This window comes from Panthera onca, chromosome B1 (genome assembly GCF_046562875.1).
Source record: "Panthera onca isolate mPanOnc1 chromosome B1, mPanOnc1 haplotype 2, whole genome shotgun sequence".
Lineage (NCBI taxonomy): Eukaryota > Metazoa > Chordata > Mammalia > Carnivora > Felidae > Panthera > Panthera onca.
This window is the reverse complement of record NC_138342.1, coordinates 189903813-189919066: the sequence shown is the minus strand read 5'-3', so window position 1 is coordinate 189919066 and position 15254 is coordinate 189903813. Positions and strand designations below refer to the sequence as shown.

Here is a 15254-nt window from a genome sequence, read left to right as displayed (position 1 = left end):
CTCATGTTCTAAAACGTGGTATCCCCTTTCTCTGTCTCCCACCCGTCCGGATTTTAGGACAAACTTGCCTTGGCCTTCGAGCCATCCCTGACTGCTTCGGCCAGCTACTTTACTCCAGAGTTCTCAGAGGCACCTGTCACCCGTTCCTCCTCTTGGACAGACACTGTCTTGTATTTTTTGCACTTCTTCTGTGTGGATGTCTTATCTCTTCAAGTGTTTTATAGGCTTCTTGTGAGTAGAAACCATGTCACCTGTTCATAAAAAGGTGTGTGTACCACTGTATATCCTACATTACGTACACTATTCACACATGCTCAAATCTCCATCTTTACCATAGACTTTGCAGCTCAGTATATATATATCCTACATTACGTACACTATTCACACATGCTCAAATCTCCATCTTTACCATAGACTTTGCAGCTCAGTACCCAATAAATATTTTTAACCGATTTAAGATACTTACTGCTGTCCTTTATCAAGTACAGCAGCTCTAAGGCTGTAAAATCCTGCGTGACTGTGTCACTGGGTGGTGCTACGATGTCCTCTTTTGCCAAGGAACCAGTCAAGTGCCAGGCACAACCTCTGCCCACGCCTCATCAACTGATCAAATCACCTCTGCGACAGTCTGTGTGATGTTTGTAAATCTTTACCGTAACACCAAAGCTGTTATTAAAAGCAGCAAGAGGCAGCGGCGGGGGGGGGCGGGGAGGAGGACGAGGACTGCTCATAACGCTTCTCTTGAGTTTCTCTCCCCATCAGAGACTGGTACCTAAACCATCAGAGTGCCTTTCTCGCCTTTATTTCTGAGTTAACGCTAATGGTTGTCCATCATAAAACTCACCGTGCTATTAGTAGGATGGCAAAATGAGCTTAAGGTGATCAGTCACCCTCCTTTGCATGATAATTTAGGAACCGTCTGCCAGCAGAGGCCAAGGCTGGAAGCAGCCCATCAGGGGGTGCAGAACTGGTCAAGGCAACTGCTAGGAAGGGGACCCCCCCTGAGGCCCCCACTGGCCTCATGTGCTAATGAAGTGAATTGCCATCAGTTTAAATGTAAAAATTCAGGCATGGGTTTTTAAAGAATTTGGTTACCAATGGTTATTTTATTATAATAGTTGAGGGGCCTTATATGTGGTGTTTTTTTTATTGTTTATTTTTGAAACAGAGGGCACAGCGGGGGAGGGGCAGATAGGCAGAGGGGGTGGGGGAGGGAGGCAGAGAATCCGAAGCGGGCTCCACGCCGACAGCAGAGAGGATGCGGGGCTAGAACTCACAAACTGTGAGGTCATGACCTGAGCCGAAGTCGGATGCTCAACCGACTGAGCCACCCAAGCGTGCCAGGGTGATACAACGCACGGGCTCTGGGGCTTGTTCTGCAGGTTCAAATCCTGCTTCTGCCGCTTAGCAACTGTGGGAACTTGAGAAAGAGTGAATCTCTTTTTAAAACGGGGATAATAATGGGAAGCCTGGGTGGCTCAATCGTTTAAGCATCAACTCTCCATCTCTGCTCAGGTCGTGATCTCACACTTTGTGAGTTCAAGCCCCACATTGAGCTCTGTGCTTACAGCATGGGGCCTACTTGGAATTCTCTCTCCCTCTCTCTGCCCCCACCCCACTCGTGCTCTCTCTCTCTCTCTGTTAAATAAATAAACTTTAAAAAATGGGGACGATAATAGTACTTACTTTACTGGGTAAAGTGGAAAGCTGGGTCCTTGGAAAGCTTAGGTGAGTTTCTAATACTGGGTCCTTGGAAAGCTTAGGTGAGTTTCTAATATGGTCATTGGAGGCCCATGTATAGGTGGAAACATACATATTCAGATGTTAGAAATTTTGAATACCTTTTGATTTGTAATTTTCCATCCTTTTTCTTTGGGTATTTTTTTTTCTTTATCCATTTATTCAACCTTTTCTATATCATAGAGGAAATCTGAATTTTTAGCTATCAGGAGGTGGTCCAGTGACCCAGAGCTTCCTCAGAGGCTCTTACATTGCCAGAGCTAAAGGTACTCTATTTAGAGCTTCATTTTTCATACATTTATTCTATAGCTACATCACTGCACGCTTACAGTGCAGTGCTTTACGAGGCATACTTTTTAACCTTGTAGTGATCAGACTGTGCCTGACAGGAACGAGCTGGAGAAGGCAGATTTGGCGGATTTATAACTAACGACACAACCACACCCAGAGGGAGTCAAGTCAAGGTGAGCCGTCCTGGCAGGAGGCCCCGGTGCTGGGCCACAGTCTCAGTCTGTGTCACGGATGAGAGTCTAGGTGGCATTCTAAATGAGAGGAAGCAGGGGCGCCTGGGTGGCTCAGTGGGTTAAGCGTCCGACTTCAGCTCACGTCCTGATCTCACGGCTCGTGAGTTTGAGCCCCACATCGGGCCCTGCACTGACGGCTCAGAGCCTGGAGGCTGCTTCGGATTCTGTGTCTCCCTCTCTCTGCCCCTCCCCCACTTGCACTCTGTCTCTCTCTCTCTCTCTCTCAAAAATAAATAAACGTTAAAAAAAATTTTTTTAATGAGAGGAAGTAATACATCAGGAAGGAAAATCAAAACTAAACCATTTCTGATGAAAATGCATAGGGCATCATGGATGAGGGTTTTTTTCAAGTGTATAAATGAGACCTGATTTAATAGCAGTTAATGTGAAGAAGTCCTCTGGGGGTTGACCATCTGACTCAGCCAAAAGCCTACTGTATCGTCTCAGGCCACGTGAATACAGAGTCCAGAACAAGGGAGGTAACGGTGAGAACACAGCTAGAGTGTATTTGGTTCTTTGTACGTTTTTTGTTAAGTTTATCTATTTATTTTGAGAGAGAGAGCAAAAGATCATTCAAGCCGGGGCGGCGGGGGGAGAGGCAGAGAGAGAGCGAGAGAGAGAGAATCCCAAGCAGCCGCTGTGCTGTCAGTGCAGAGCCTAACACAGGGCTTGAGTTCACGAAACCGTGAGATCGTGACAGGAGCTGAAACCGAGAGCCAGGTGCTTAACCCACTGAGCCACCCAGGCATCCTGGTTCTTTGTACAACATTTCAAGAGGGAAGTTGATACGCCAGAGCAGAAGCAAAGTAGGGAAACCACGAGAGCAGAGGATTTGGAAGGTGTCAGATGGTTGAGGGATCTGAAGAAACTATTTAATAATGTCAAGACCATGTATCAGTCAGTCAATCAATGAGCATGTAGTGTGTGTGGTCACGAAGTGTCCCAAACTGTAGGCGACGAGAGAAGAGATCATTTGGAATGTAGGGATGGGATTTTTATTTGTAGATACCGAGTGACTGGTCAGGCAGAAGAGGGTTATAAGTTTTTTATTTTCCGAGGGCAGGATGGGAATCCCTCCGTGGGGTCATAGGACTCAGTTCCTGGAGGGAGGGCCTTCCCCAGGGGGCTATGCCCAGGCTGGGATGAGACCCCGGCTCCTGTGGGAGGAGGTCGCGGGAGACAGGCTACATCACAGAAGTTACAAGAAGAAAGGATTCTGGTAGGATTGTAGCCGAGGGACCGTCCGAACTCAGCAATCTGGCATAGTCTCACTGAGAGATTCAGTGCATGTTTGTTCTCCCAGCTCTGGTTGTGCCCTGTAATTTATATTCAGGGAAGGCTAGTTGCTGTATTTGTGACGATGTGGGGAACATACTGTACATGCATCCCCTGCTACCCAAATCTCTTTGGTTTCTTGTATCGGATGATTTACTGATACCTGGTTCTTGAGTGCAGAGCGTGAGAGGTGCCTGCTTTGGTGTCCTTCCTTTTGGGGCAGTTTGGACGGCATCCTTCCTAGGAGCACAGAATTCACTTCTTCCCTAATTATTCTTTTCCTCGCAGGCTCCATTTCTCTGCGGTTTTAGCGCTGACTGCTGATGTCCCTATCTTCCTTTCCTCCCTCCCCAACTCCCACCCCCCTTCCCTCTCGAGATGTTTATATGTTGTTTCGTGTACTCTAAATAGAGATGAAGCGTTTCCTCTCTGGCTCTGATGAAATAGGGCCCCGTGCTGTGTATGTGTGTCTATAAATACAACCACGTACACGTGCATATGCATGAGTTAGTTGGTGCAGGGCTCACACACAGTGCAGCGAAAAAGACGTTTTCACACAACTGTGTATTTTTTTTTTTTTTTTTGGCCTTACTGGTCTGAGACACAGAAAATTAAAAAAAAAAAAAAAAAAGAAAAGAAAAAGCAGAGGAAGCCACGATGTAAAAACCACCACCACCAACAACCACCCTGTGAATCCTAGCGCTCTGTGCAGTTTCAGCTGTGTGGCGAGCCCAGGAGAAGCTCACGCTGGAATGAGTTCCTGACATAGTGACCTCATTCCCAACACCGCCTCTCCGGGGCGGCGGCGGGGGCTGCGGGAGCTGTGGCCGCGGGTGCCACAAGCCTGTGGGCTGTGCCGGCAACGAGGAGACCCAGGCGTGCGAGGGCTTGTGCGGCGCCTGGAATTTATGACAAATAGCTCACTGCAGCTAAACTTTGATCCAGTGTTACAGTCGAGCCGCCTGTTACACACAGGAGGGAGATCCGTCCTGCATCACAATGAAAAGCCAGCCTTAGAGAGAGAGAGAGAGAGAGAGAGAGAGAGAGGGAGAGGGAGAGGGAGAGGGAATGTGTCAGGTTTATAATTACAGACTGGTGAGTATATGACGCTAGATCAATTTCAATGTGTGTGTGTGTGTGTGTGTGTGTGTGTGTGTGTGTGTGTTCGTTCTTCAAGCATCCGGAGGTACGTGCCCTTTTTTGCTGTTTTAATGATGCAAAGATCTGAGTTGGCGCTAACGCGTGGGAGGGGACCCGGGTCCCTTGGAAGGAGGACGCACCCCCTCGCAGCCCCAGGCCCGGGGTGCGTTCCCAGCCCAGAGTCTCCGCGCTGCACAGACAAAGGAGCCAGCGCAGACAACCAGAGGAGGCTGTAGCTTTTCTTGGAGCGATGACTCATTTCGGTTCACAAAGGATTCTGGGCAGGGTAGTGAGAAGTCAGGTTGGCTGATCCGTCCCTATGACTTCACTTTGCAGAGAACAAGGCAGAAGAGGAGTGATACTGCAGATTCCCGAGGCACTGCAGTGCGATACTGGCTCAGTGCGAGTGGCTGTGATGTATGAGATAGGCACGGGACAGACCCCAGCTGTCCCATGCAAATAGGAGGAAAGACTGGTAAAGAGGATCTGTTTGTTTGTTGGTTTTTTCTTCTAAAATCGTTACCAGCAAAGTACATTCACAGAGCCTTTTTAAAGGTGCTTCTTGCCAGCTTTTGAACCGAACTTGAACCAGTGTGTCGAGCCCCGAATTGTAAGAAGAGCTGAGAGTTCTGGAAAACTCAGTTTTTAAAAGTAGACCTCCGAAGGTAAAGTACCAGATTCCTGTTATGTTCCACGTGCCCTCAGTAGCCAATCTGAAATGCTCATATTTAGGATATTATTACTCGAAGGTTTACTCTTTCTTCTTATTCCAGATTCTAGGACGTCCGTTTCTGTCACTGGCTCCTCCTTGTTGTGCCTGGATGCAGTCCCCTAGCATGCACCAGGCTTTAGCGTCAAAGCTACCTGGGGCATGGAGCCAGTCCAGAAAGGGTCAGGTACGTTTTCCCTGCTTTTCTTTCAAGACGTGTTGTGTGCGAAGCCATATGGTAAGATGTCGACGCCCGCTTTGAGAAGAGTACACTGTCCCCTGAAAGGCGGTCTCGCCTCAGTCTTAGGCAGCAGACATGCCCCGTGGTAGGCTGATGCCACCTCAGCAGCATGATTCATCCTAAGTCACATCAGAGCTGAAAAGTCAGACAGCTGTAGGATTCGCGAACAGGAGATAATTAAACCGCTTCAGATTTCCATCCGCTGTAGTATCTCTTCTACTCTTCCGGTGGGGGCATTCTACAAATACTGTTTGAAATGTCTTCTTCTCCATTAATATAGTCCCCGAAATTTGGCGTGTTATTTGGCCTGTTAACCTACATGTAGCGCACTGAAATCCAAGAGAGCCTGATTTATACGCTCAGGGACTGTTTCCAACACTAACATCAGATTGAGGTTGCTATTAACCACTAAGGAAGCAAGCGTGTTTCTTCCTCGTCTGCTTTAGGATTCAAATGATTACGTAGCTGTTTTCTTACGACATCCATGGGCTTTTCACACAGAAGCTTTTTTTTTTCTTTAAATAGTGAGATGGCAAAATGTGGTCTCAGAAGTCCATTACATGCTACGTTTCCAAAGTGAAACTTGGCAAATCCGAAAGCGTGGCTTTAACTATCTCGTCGGATTCATAGGTTTAGCACTCTTTTTTATTAAAGATGTTTCGAGAGCGCCAAATCCCTGATGTCGTTTGTACTCATAATGAGAACATTTTAAAATGCAAACTCTGCATTGGGTAGGCTCCTTGAACCCCTCTTCTTCTCTTTGCTTTCATATCCATCGCCCTCGCTCACTCTTCCACGGAGGGGCAGAAAGCATGCTTCCTTTCTACACGGTTAAAGATGTCTCTTCTTTGTGCACAGTGCTGTGCATCTTCAAAGCAAAGTCGAGCATGTTGAGTCAGTATTAAAAGATGCTTGGGGGGCGCCTGGGTGGCTCAGTCGGTTAAGCGGCCGACTTCGGCTCAGGTCACGATCTCGCGGTCCGTGAGTTCGAGCCCCGCATCGGGCTCTGGGCTGATGGCTCAGAGCCTGGAGCCTGCTTCCGATTCTGTGTCTCCCTCTCTCTCTGCCCCTCCCCCGTTCATGCTCTGTCTCTCTCTGTCTCAAAAATAAACGTTAAAAAAAAAAAGTTTAAAAAAAAAAAAAGATGCTTGGTGACACCGTAGTATATTGAGAATATACAGTAATTATATAAGGTCCCCACACCCATCATTTCGATTCATCCTTAAAGACCCTATTCAAAGCCTCCCTCTTGCGTAAAGCCTTCCCTGATTTCTCCAACAGAAGGTCATTTCTTAATGCTATTATAGAATTCCTACTTCTGTCTGTGGATAGATGAATGTAATTATATATGAGTAAATTCCTATTATTGAGTTAATTTGCTAGCCATTCATGTATTTTCTTGTATCTCTTCTAAGGATGTTGTAAACAGTGATTTAAGTATGTTCTAGCTGCTTGCGTTTTCATGCATTTATTTCATGTTTCCCCACCCAAACCATAAGCTCATTGAAGGCAAGGATCGAGATTTATGTCCGTGTCTACAGTTCCCATCTCCTAGTAGTTCCCTGTACACGGGAATCCTCCTTAAATAGTGGATTCAGAAGAGAGGCAGTTTAAAAAGCATTCATTTGTCACAGAGGGCGAGAATGGTCTGTTTTGTTCATTTTAAGAGTCTTCACAAGGTAGATTACTGCAGGATGGACGTCAGGAGTTCAAATTCCAGCCATGATGATTGTTCTTACCTTGAGATACGGTTCCGGACAGAGTCGTACGCTGCTCGTAGAGGGTTGTTACTGTTAAGAACAGGTGTGAAGATGCGACCCTTCAATGGGGACATTGGTTATGATTTACTTGATTAGGAGGCATATTACCGGACAAGCCATCCGTAGGCAAGGAGTGTGCAAAACTCCGAGATTTTGTGCGTAAGTGACTCCCTTGAATCCCACAGGATGTTTTCCTTAGAAGGGGTAACCATCATGGCTCTTTGTACCTCAGGTTCTGTCAGAGATTATGTAGCTCCTAGTGTCACTGGTTTTTGGTCCTAAGGGTACCTCCTCAAAGGCGGAGTTTCCTTTCTCAGGTAAGGGAGTGGCCCAGCCAAAATTTCCAAAGAGGCCAGCTTTGTTTGGTGTCCTTGTAACTCTCTATCCATACAATTTCTCATCTTCTGGTGCCCTTCTCTCTTCCCCTTTGCTTTCACACCATTCTCCCCCAGCCCAGTAATACATGTCAAATGTTGTATGTTTACACACAACACACACACGCACACGCACACACATATATTGTATGCATATATAGGTATATATACATATAAAGTATATATGATATGTGTATAATATATGTGTATATATTAATGTGTATAATATATGTGTAGAATTCTTGTATATAATATATGTGTATATTTTATACATGTATATGTACGCACATATAATACATATATGCATATGCACATACATATATAATACATATATACACATCTAATACGTATATATACATATATAAAATTATATACGTATATATCTTAGCTTTTCTGCTTCCCAGTCAAACTATTCCATTCACTCAGTGCTTATGCTCACATTTAAGAGGTGAGTGGTCCGATTAAACAAATTCATACTAGTGTAACAAAGACTGTTACTCTCTTATTCTTTTTGCAGATGTCTCAGTTTTGTTTACAAACAAAAAAGTTCGTTTTTAGGGCAGAGTGATTGTTCTATTGAATTGCTATCTGTAGATATTCAAACACCACCAAAGAATAAATGGAATAAGTTTAAATGGGCTCAGGGTAGGTAATTATAATACTCCTGCATTTGCCAAATAGTTTTTAGGTCTCAGGGGCAGCATAAGCACCCAATATCCCTTATCTTCTTTAATCCCCTCAACTCTGTAAGGTGAACATCACTTTGTGTACTTCGCCCGAGAAGAAACTGCAACCCCCGAAATTAACTATTTTGCCCCAAATCCCGCAGCCAGTGAAGAGCAGAACTGGGCTCTGAACCTACAGTCTTGGCTGCAGAGTCCATGGCCTCTATCCGTCTTGTGATGCCAGACTTGGGAGAGTAAAGTTCCTTCTTGGTACAGTGAGTTGGGCGTTTTCTCTGTGTCTCTCTTCTGGCCTCTGTACCTCATTCCAGTAGACTCTTACGTGGTTCTTTCGTGACAGCCTCCATGACTGTTGGAAGGGGTGGTTAGAGCATTCAGTTGTTGGGGAGTTGGTAGCAGTCATTCAGTATAATTGTGCTGTAATTTGGGAACTGTCATTTAATTAGGCCTTCTTGTCCTGGTATAATCGCATTTTAGAGAAATCAGTCACAGTATGGTTGCAATACTGGCAATAAGCTAGTGAATCCGGGAGTACAGAGACTGAGGAACAGCTGTGGTGATTCTACCTTGTAAATGGTGGGAGAGAATGACCCTGGAGGTGTTAGACTCACGTATTAAACTGTCCTTGAGAAATCTCATCGGTGCAAGTTGGAGCATCTGATCCGTCTCTGGTGTGAGGCTGGGTTCTGGTGCGGGATGGATTAACTTAGGCACGTGGGTCCGGTCTCACACGATGCACTTAAATTGAAGAGAAGGAGGACACTGTCTTACAAAGGACTTCCGTTGGCCAGGTGCCCTACTGGTGTGTAACACCTGAGAAATTAATTGTTCAACTAGGACTGGTATTTCGTCATGATTTTATCCCTGGGGGTAAATGGCTGTAACTTAGCCCCGGATGAGGGTCTAAAGAGAAGGAGGCAGCTGGTGATGGAAACGTCTGGCAGTTAGCAGGGTCTCACCTTGCCTTGTCCATGTATGTGCCGTCCCTAGGTATTCAACAAGCATTTGAGTGCCTGCTTGTGAATAGCACTCCGCCAGGTTTTAGTCCATACACACGTGCTAATGTGGAGCCCGAGCAAAGGTTTGAATTACTGAAGCATTTAATTGGCCCGATGGCTCGTATTGCCATCCTAACTTTTCAGCTACACATCTAGCACAAGAGCAAAATGGTCCAGCGGTGTTATCTGATTCTGATTAGAGAGATGTCTGAAGCATTCCTGCTGACGGTGACAAGGGCCCCCCAGCAGGGGGTTTTCACCCATCACTGCCCATGGGTTGCCCTTCTCTACCTCATCCTCCACCCTTTCTGGCTTGCCCATCTCTGCTTATCCTGTGGCAATTTTGTATCAGTAGTCAAATCTCAGCTAACAAGAATGATAGCTAATATAACTAATGAAAGCTCGTAGACGGAGGAAGATAATGGGTTTCTGAAACGATTGATTTGTCATCACACCTAGCTGCATGTCTGTGCATTAGACAGACTGCTAAGCAGAAAGATTCAGGAGACGCGGTGGCATTAACCCATTTGTGTGTGTGTGTGTGTGCACGTGTGTGCACGTGTGTGCACCATATGCCACCATGATTGCTCGTTCACTCTCATCAGAAGTTTCTTACGAAAGTCACGGGGAATGGACACCATTAACTTTACTATTATTAATGGGAACCCCTTATTTACATTTCTCTTTGGGATTAAGACAGTTCGTTTATTCAAATGGTAGTTTAGGAATTGAACCTTCTTTAAGACACTCATCATGTGTTGACATAAAGCACCAGGTGACTTTAGAAAAGCTTTCGTAGAATTTCTAAATGTTCTAAAATTCCTTTTTTTTTTTTTTTAAAGAAAAAAATGTCATCTTTACTGCCATCGACTATTGCAGGGAAGGCCCAGCCTTAAATTTCTGAAAACAGTGGCATTTAAACCAAACATATAGTAAACTGGTAAAGGGGGCTTTTTCACTGCCAGTTTCCTTTTAGATTTCAAATGCAAACATTTGAAAGTCAAGTATGGTAATTTGGTTCCAAGGGAAAGCTGTTTAAAATAACGCAGCTGTAATGCTCTGCCCTCCTGCAGGGGTCGCTGTCTGCTCGAGAGGGTATGGGAAGGGAATACGTGTTCCTCTAGAGCAACTTTTTAAAAAAATATATCATAGTAGACCGTCTGTTCCAAGAACCAAACAATATTTATACGTAAAATTGGGGTTCATAAATTGAACTCATTGTAAAACACAAGGTCCGTCTGATGCCCTGCATCAGAGACGTTGTTCACTTAACCTCAGAGAGCTTATGACTTCCCCAGGCTCAAGGGTGTGTTCAGGTAAAACTTGGCTTGTCAGGAGTTCCGTGAATAGCTCATTGGAAGGAATAGAGTCGTCCTGCCGCTGTGCCCACTGCACATTTTATAGGCATGTTTGACCATTTTTATGAGTCACGGTATCTACCGCATGTGGTAATTTTATTGGCATCTATAATTTTAACTTTAGTGTTAATTTTGGCAACACAGAGAACAAAAACAGGCACGCTTTCATCCCGAGGAGCAAAGCTGAGCAAGACTTTGAATGAGAAAGAGTAAATGATGAAGCCTTTATTACAAGGGAAAAGATTAATAGCCAATATATTTTGCTATTCTTTTTAAAATTAAAGCCTACTTTTTTTCCAGATTGGATTGATTATTAAAATAGTTTCCCCGGCAAGATGGAAACAGACCTACACATGAGTACTATATTCTGCTTTTATGCCAGAATCCTGCTGCATTGACATAGAATCACAGAATCATTGAGAGCCTGAAGGAATCTTTGACGTCATTTCCCTTCTCAGATGAGGAAACAGCGCAGAGTGGTAATTGTGTTCTGCTGGGAGAGACTGGGCGCTTAGCAAAATACCTCCTGAATGCCTTTGTATGTGGGGAATTTGCCGATTAGAAATTAGTACAGTCGCAGAACCGCGCTTGGAAGTAGGCTGCTTTGACTCATGAACTTGATTGGAGTCGAAGGTAACTCTTCAATCCAGAGTACAGATTAAATTGGCATTTACAAGGAAGAGTTGTGTTTAAAAATAAACAGGAAAACAGGGTAATTTAAACATAATGCTGGTGCTTGAAAAAAATGGGTTATTTGAAGAAGGTTAAGATAGAAGATGGGCTTCGGGGTATTTTCAGTGTTGTAGTTTATTATCATGTAGTTCACCTGGAAGAACTATGGCTGTCTGTTGTTTGTTTGTTTGTTTGTTTGTTTAACGTGTATTTATTTTTGAGGGGGGGGAGGGGCAGAGAGAGAGGGAGACACAGAATCTGAAACAGGCTCCGGGCTCTGAGCTGTCAGCACAGAGCCCAGCACGGGGCTTGAACTCACGAACTGTGAGATCATGACCTGAGCCGAAGTCGGTCGCTCAACCGACTGAGCCACCCAGGCGCCCCTATGGCTGTCCTTTTCTTACGGTCGTGTGAAGATGGGGACTTTAAGATGGAAGGAAATGGTATGCTTGCTCTTCTAGTTAGGTATCTTTTGGAAAGCTGCAGTTATCATCTGGGAAGAGATGGGTATAAATTGTCATGCAAGTCGTGTCTTCCTAGGCTCTGTGTTGCCCTCCCTCATATGCAGAGACTGAGGAGTCCGGAGAACCCAGATTGATGACTGAAAAAAAAAAAAGGCATTTATAAAGAACAGAGCTTTATTACAGTACTTTTTTTTTTTTTTTTTTTTTTTGGCACACAAATAGAACCAAGATAGGAACCACTTTGCAAGGCGAGTGCCTAAAGGTATTGAATATATAACAGGCTCTCAAATATATTTCTTGAAAGGATGAATTATGTGAGCGAGCATTTTTTTTTTTTAAATAATTCCAGCTAAAGGAACTGGCCAGAAGTTGGAAGGGAAAATAGAGAGGGGGGTTTCAACAGTAAAATCGCACGCTTGGGGTACAGATATCACTGAGGTGGAAATAACTAGCTGTAGATACTGAGGGACGAAGAAAGTCAGCACGGGCGTGATTTCTACCTGTCGTGCCGGATGCCCCTTGTCAACTGCCTGGGCAGTTGTTCCAGTTGCCGGTTTGTTTCCCACGGTGGCACAGAACTGATTTTCTGACACCAACATGTCACGTGATTCCTCCGTATAAACACACGCAGAGGTTCCCCATCAGCACCAAGAATTGGACCGAAGCCTCTGGTCAGGCAGGACCTGGCTCCTGTTTTTCTTGCTAGCCTGCTCCAGCTGTGCCCAGGTGTGCCCCGCTCCCCGGGGAAGGGGGGTGCTGCCCCACACCTGCTATCCCGCCTCTGCCGGGCTCCCCACCTTCTCCCCGTGACCCTGGGCAGACGGTCTCCTCTGTCCTCATGCTTCTCAGCTGACCAGTACCTTAAATGAAAGCGGCGTCCAAATGTTCGCTGAGGCATCGAGCTTTAATGTCGAATGCTCTTAAAAGCAAAGAGGTTTGCTTACAATGGGAATATTTTCATGTCTTCTCGGAGTTGCAGTTTATTTACCAGTAACTTACGGAATGCTTCCTCTGTCCAAGGCACCGTGCTTGGTCTTATCCGAATTATTTTGGATTTGACAAATGTCCCCTGAGGATTGTACTTAAATGGATGTTTGTAAGAAGGTAAAAGCTGAAGTGAAACCTACTTACCCCTTACCCCTTCTTTTTGGAACAACAGGACAGAATTGTGGTCCAGAAAGAATTTGCTAGTCTGCAAAGGAGCCATGAGTTGTCTTTATTGAATGCGTACAGAACTAATTCTGACAATAGAAAAATCCATCCCATAAATTATAGGCAAGTAACAATTCATAGTTTATACACAGCGTGGTAGTTTCTGTAGATTATGGTGACCCACAAGATTTTGGCAGTATTTACGTTCCCTTGTTTTCTTCTTTGACTGTAAATGTGGTCCAGTTGTTGGAAGAATTTTCTAGTATTTTAATTAAGAGTGATTAGCTGGCTCATTAAGCAGGTCTTTATATAAAAGAGCCATAGAAAATCATGGTAAACTTGAATGATGTGTTGTATTGATACCTATGATTCCTTTAATACAGATCTTAAATGTGTGTCCTAAACCTCACTTAATATATAATTACTTTCCTGTGGTAACTGCTGTGTTTGGGTGCTCTGTTGTTGATGAAATTAATAAAGGGAGTCTTAGAAATTGCACGGTTAAGTATCATTCGGTCTCTTGTTATTTTGTTTGAAATTATTTAGCAAGATACAAGAGGGAAGTCGCAATCCTTTAAATACCCTGAGAAATTCCTAGGATTACAGTGTTATCAATGGCCATTTATTCATTCATTCATTCATTCATTCAACAAACACTTACTGGGTGTGTGATGTATTCTCTGCATTATTCTAGGCATCGGAAATCTAGTAGGAACGTAGCATTCAGATGTTGTTCTTTTACGGAGCTCTTAGTCAAGTGGGCGAGACAGACAGTGAACACACAGACACAACGCACACACACTCAGACAGTGAAGAGAGTAGCTTGCTGAGATTCTGGTACCAGTTCAGGTGTGCGTGTGGGTTTTCCACATCACCAAGCAGTTCTCCAACACAAGCGGACTGTCCTACAGTTCAGCTGATTTCTGATATCATCTTCCTGGAGATAGCATCAGATCCCACAGGTTTTACCTGAATTCTTTGGGATTTGGCAGATGTTCCCTGAGGACTATGTTTAAATGGATGTTTGTAAGAAAATAAAGCCGGAGTAAAACCTGTTTACCCCTTCGTTTTAGAACAATATGAATTATGGCGGCTCAGAAACAATGTGTTCGCCCACAAAGTAGCTGTGAGTTTGCTCACTCCTGTAAGATTGCCCCCCTTCCAAGCCGACCAAAAGCCCAAATTGTCACCTGTGCTTCTGACTGACCGGCTATAAATTGGTTTCCATGAGTCCTCCTTGGATTCAGTTAACTTGCTCATAGAACTCAGGGAAACACTTTATTTATTAGAGTGCTGGTTTATTATCCAAGGATACAACTCAGAAGAGCTGATGGGACGAAGTGCAGGGAAGGGGCTCGGACCTTCCATGACCCTCCCTGAGCACACCTCTCTTCCCCAAATATCCACGTGTTCACCAGCGTGGAAGTTCTCTGGACCCCATCCTTTGGGTTTTCAATGGAGGCTTCATTACGGAAACGTAATTAAATCATTGGCCATTGGCCACTGATTCAACCTGCAGCCCCTCTCCCCTCCCTGGAGGCTGGCAGTAGGACTGCAAGTTCCATCTCTAGTCACAGTTAGTCTCCCGGCCACCAGCTCCTCCCCTCCCCCTTCCTGCCGGTCTGTCCCTAGTTTCAGGTCAAAAAGCCACCTGATTAACATAACAAAAGACACCTTATCTCTCTCCTCACCTAGGAAATTCCCCCTGGTTTTAGGAGCTCTGTGCAAGAAATGGGGATAAAGACCAAATATGCATTTACTCTAAATCACATATCAGACTCGGGTAACAGGAGAGAGTCTCTCTTGTAGCGTTGGGACAGCAGTGCATCGGGTGGTCAGGACAGGGCTCCCTGAGGAGGTCCCGCCTTAAGCTGAGACCCAAAGGAGGAGAAGCCAGTCCAGCAAAGGCCTGTGCAGGGAGCATCCCAGAAGCTCAACACACGCAGAGGCCCCAGTGCAGAAAAAGCTTGTCGTGATCAGAGAACAGAGGAGGTTGTGAGCGTGGCAGAGGGAGAGGGTGGGGAACTGGGAGGGTGACCGTCCCAGAGGTGGGTGGACAGGCCCAGACCCTGACCCTGCCACTGCAGGCCTGGTGAAGCGATCCCTCTCTGGGGCGCTGTGCGCAGTCACTGTAGGACGTTCTGCAGGGCGGGGGCATGTTTTC

The 15254-nt window shown here is 45.2% G+C and overlaps 1 protein-coding gene across 8 annotated transcripts in view; it reads left to right on the top strand.

The window, feature by feature from the left end:
• STOX2 (storkhead box 2) overlaps positions 1–15254 on the top strand; it is a 221884-nt gene that overhangs the window by 186904 nt on the left and 19726 nt on the right. The window contains exons 1-3 of one of the 8 annotated variants that reach the window (XM_060652890.3): positions 3995–4634; positions 5016–5344; positions 5453–5575. The exons of the other annotated variants lie outside the window; for them this stretch is intronic. Coding sequence (XP_060508873.1) covers positions 5551–5575 — 25 coding nt within the window. The 5' untranslated portion in view covers positions 3995–4634; positions 5016–5344; positions 5453–5550. Of the gene's footprint in view, positions 1–3994; positions 4635–5015; positions 5345–5452; positions 5576–15254 lie in introns of those variants that run through there. 8 annotated transcript variants of the gene reach the window in all.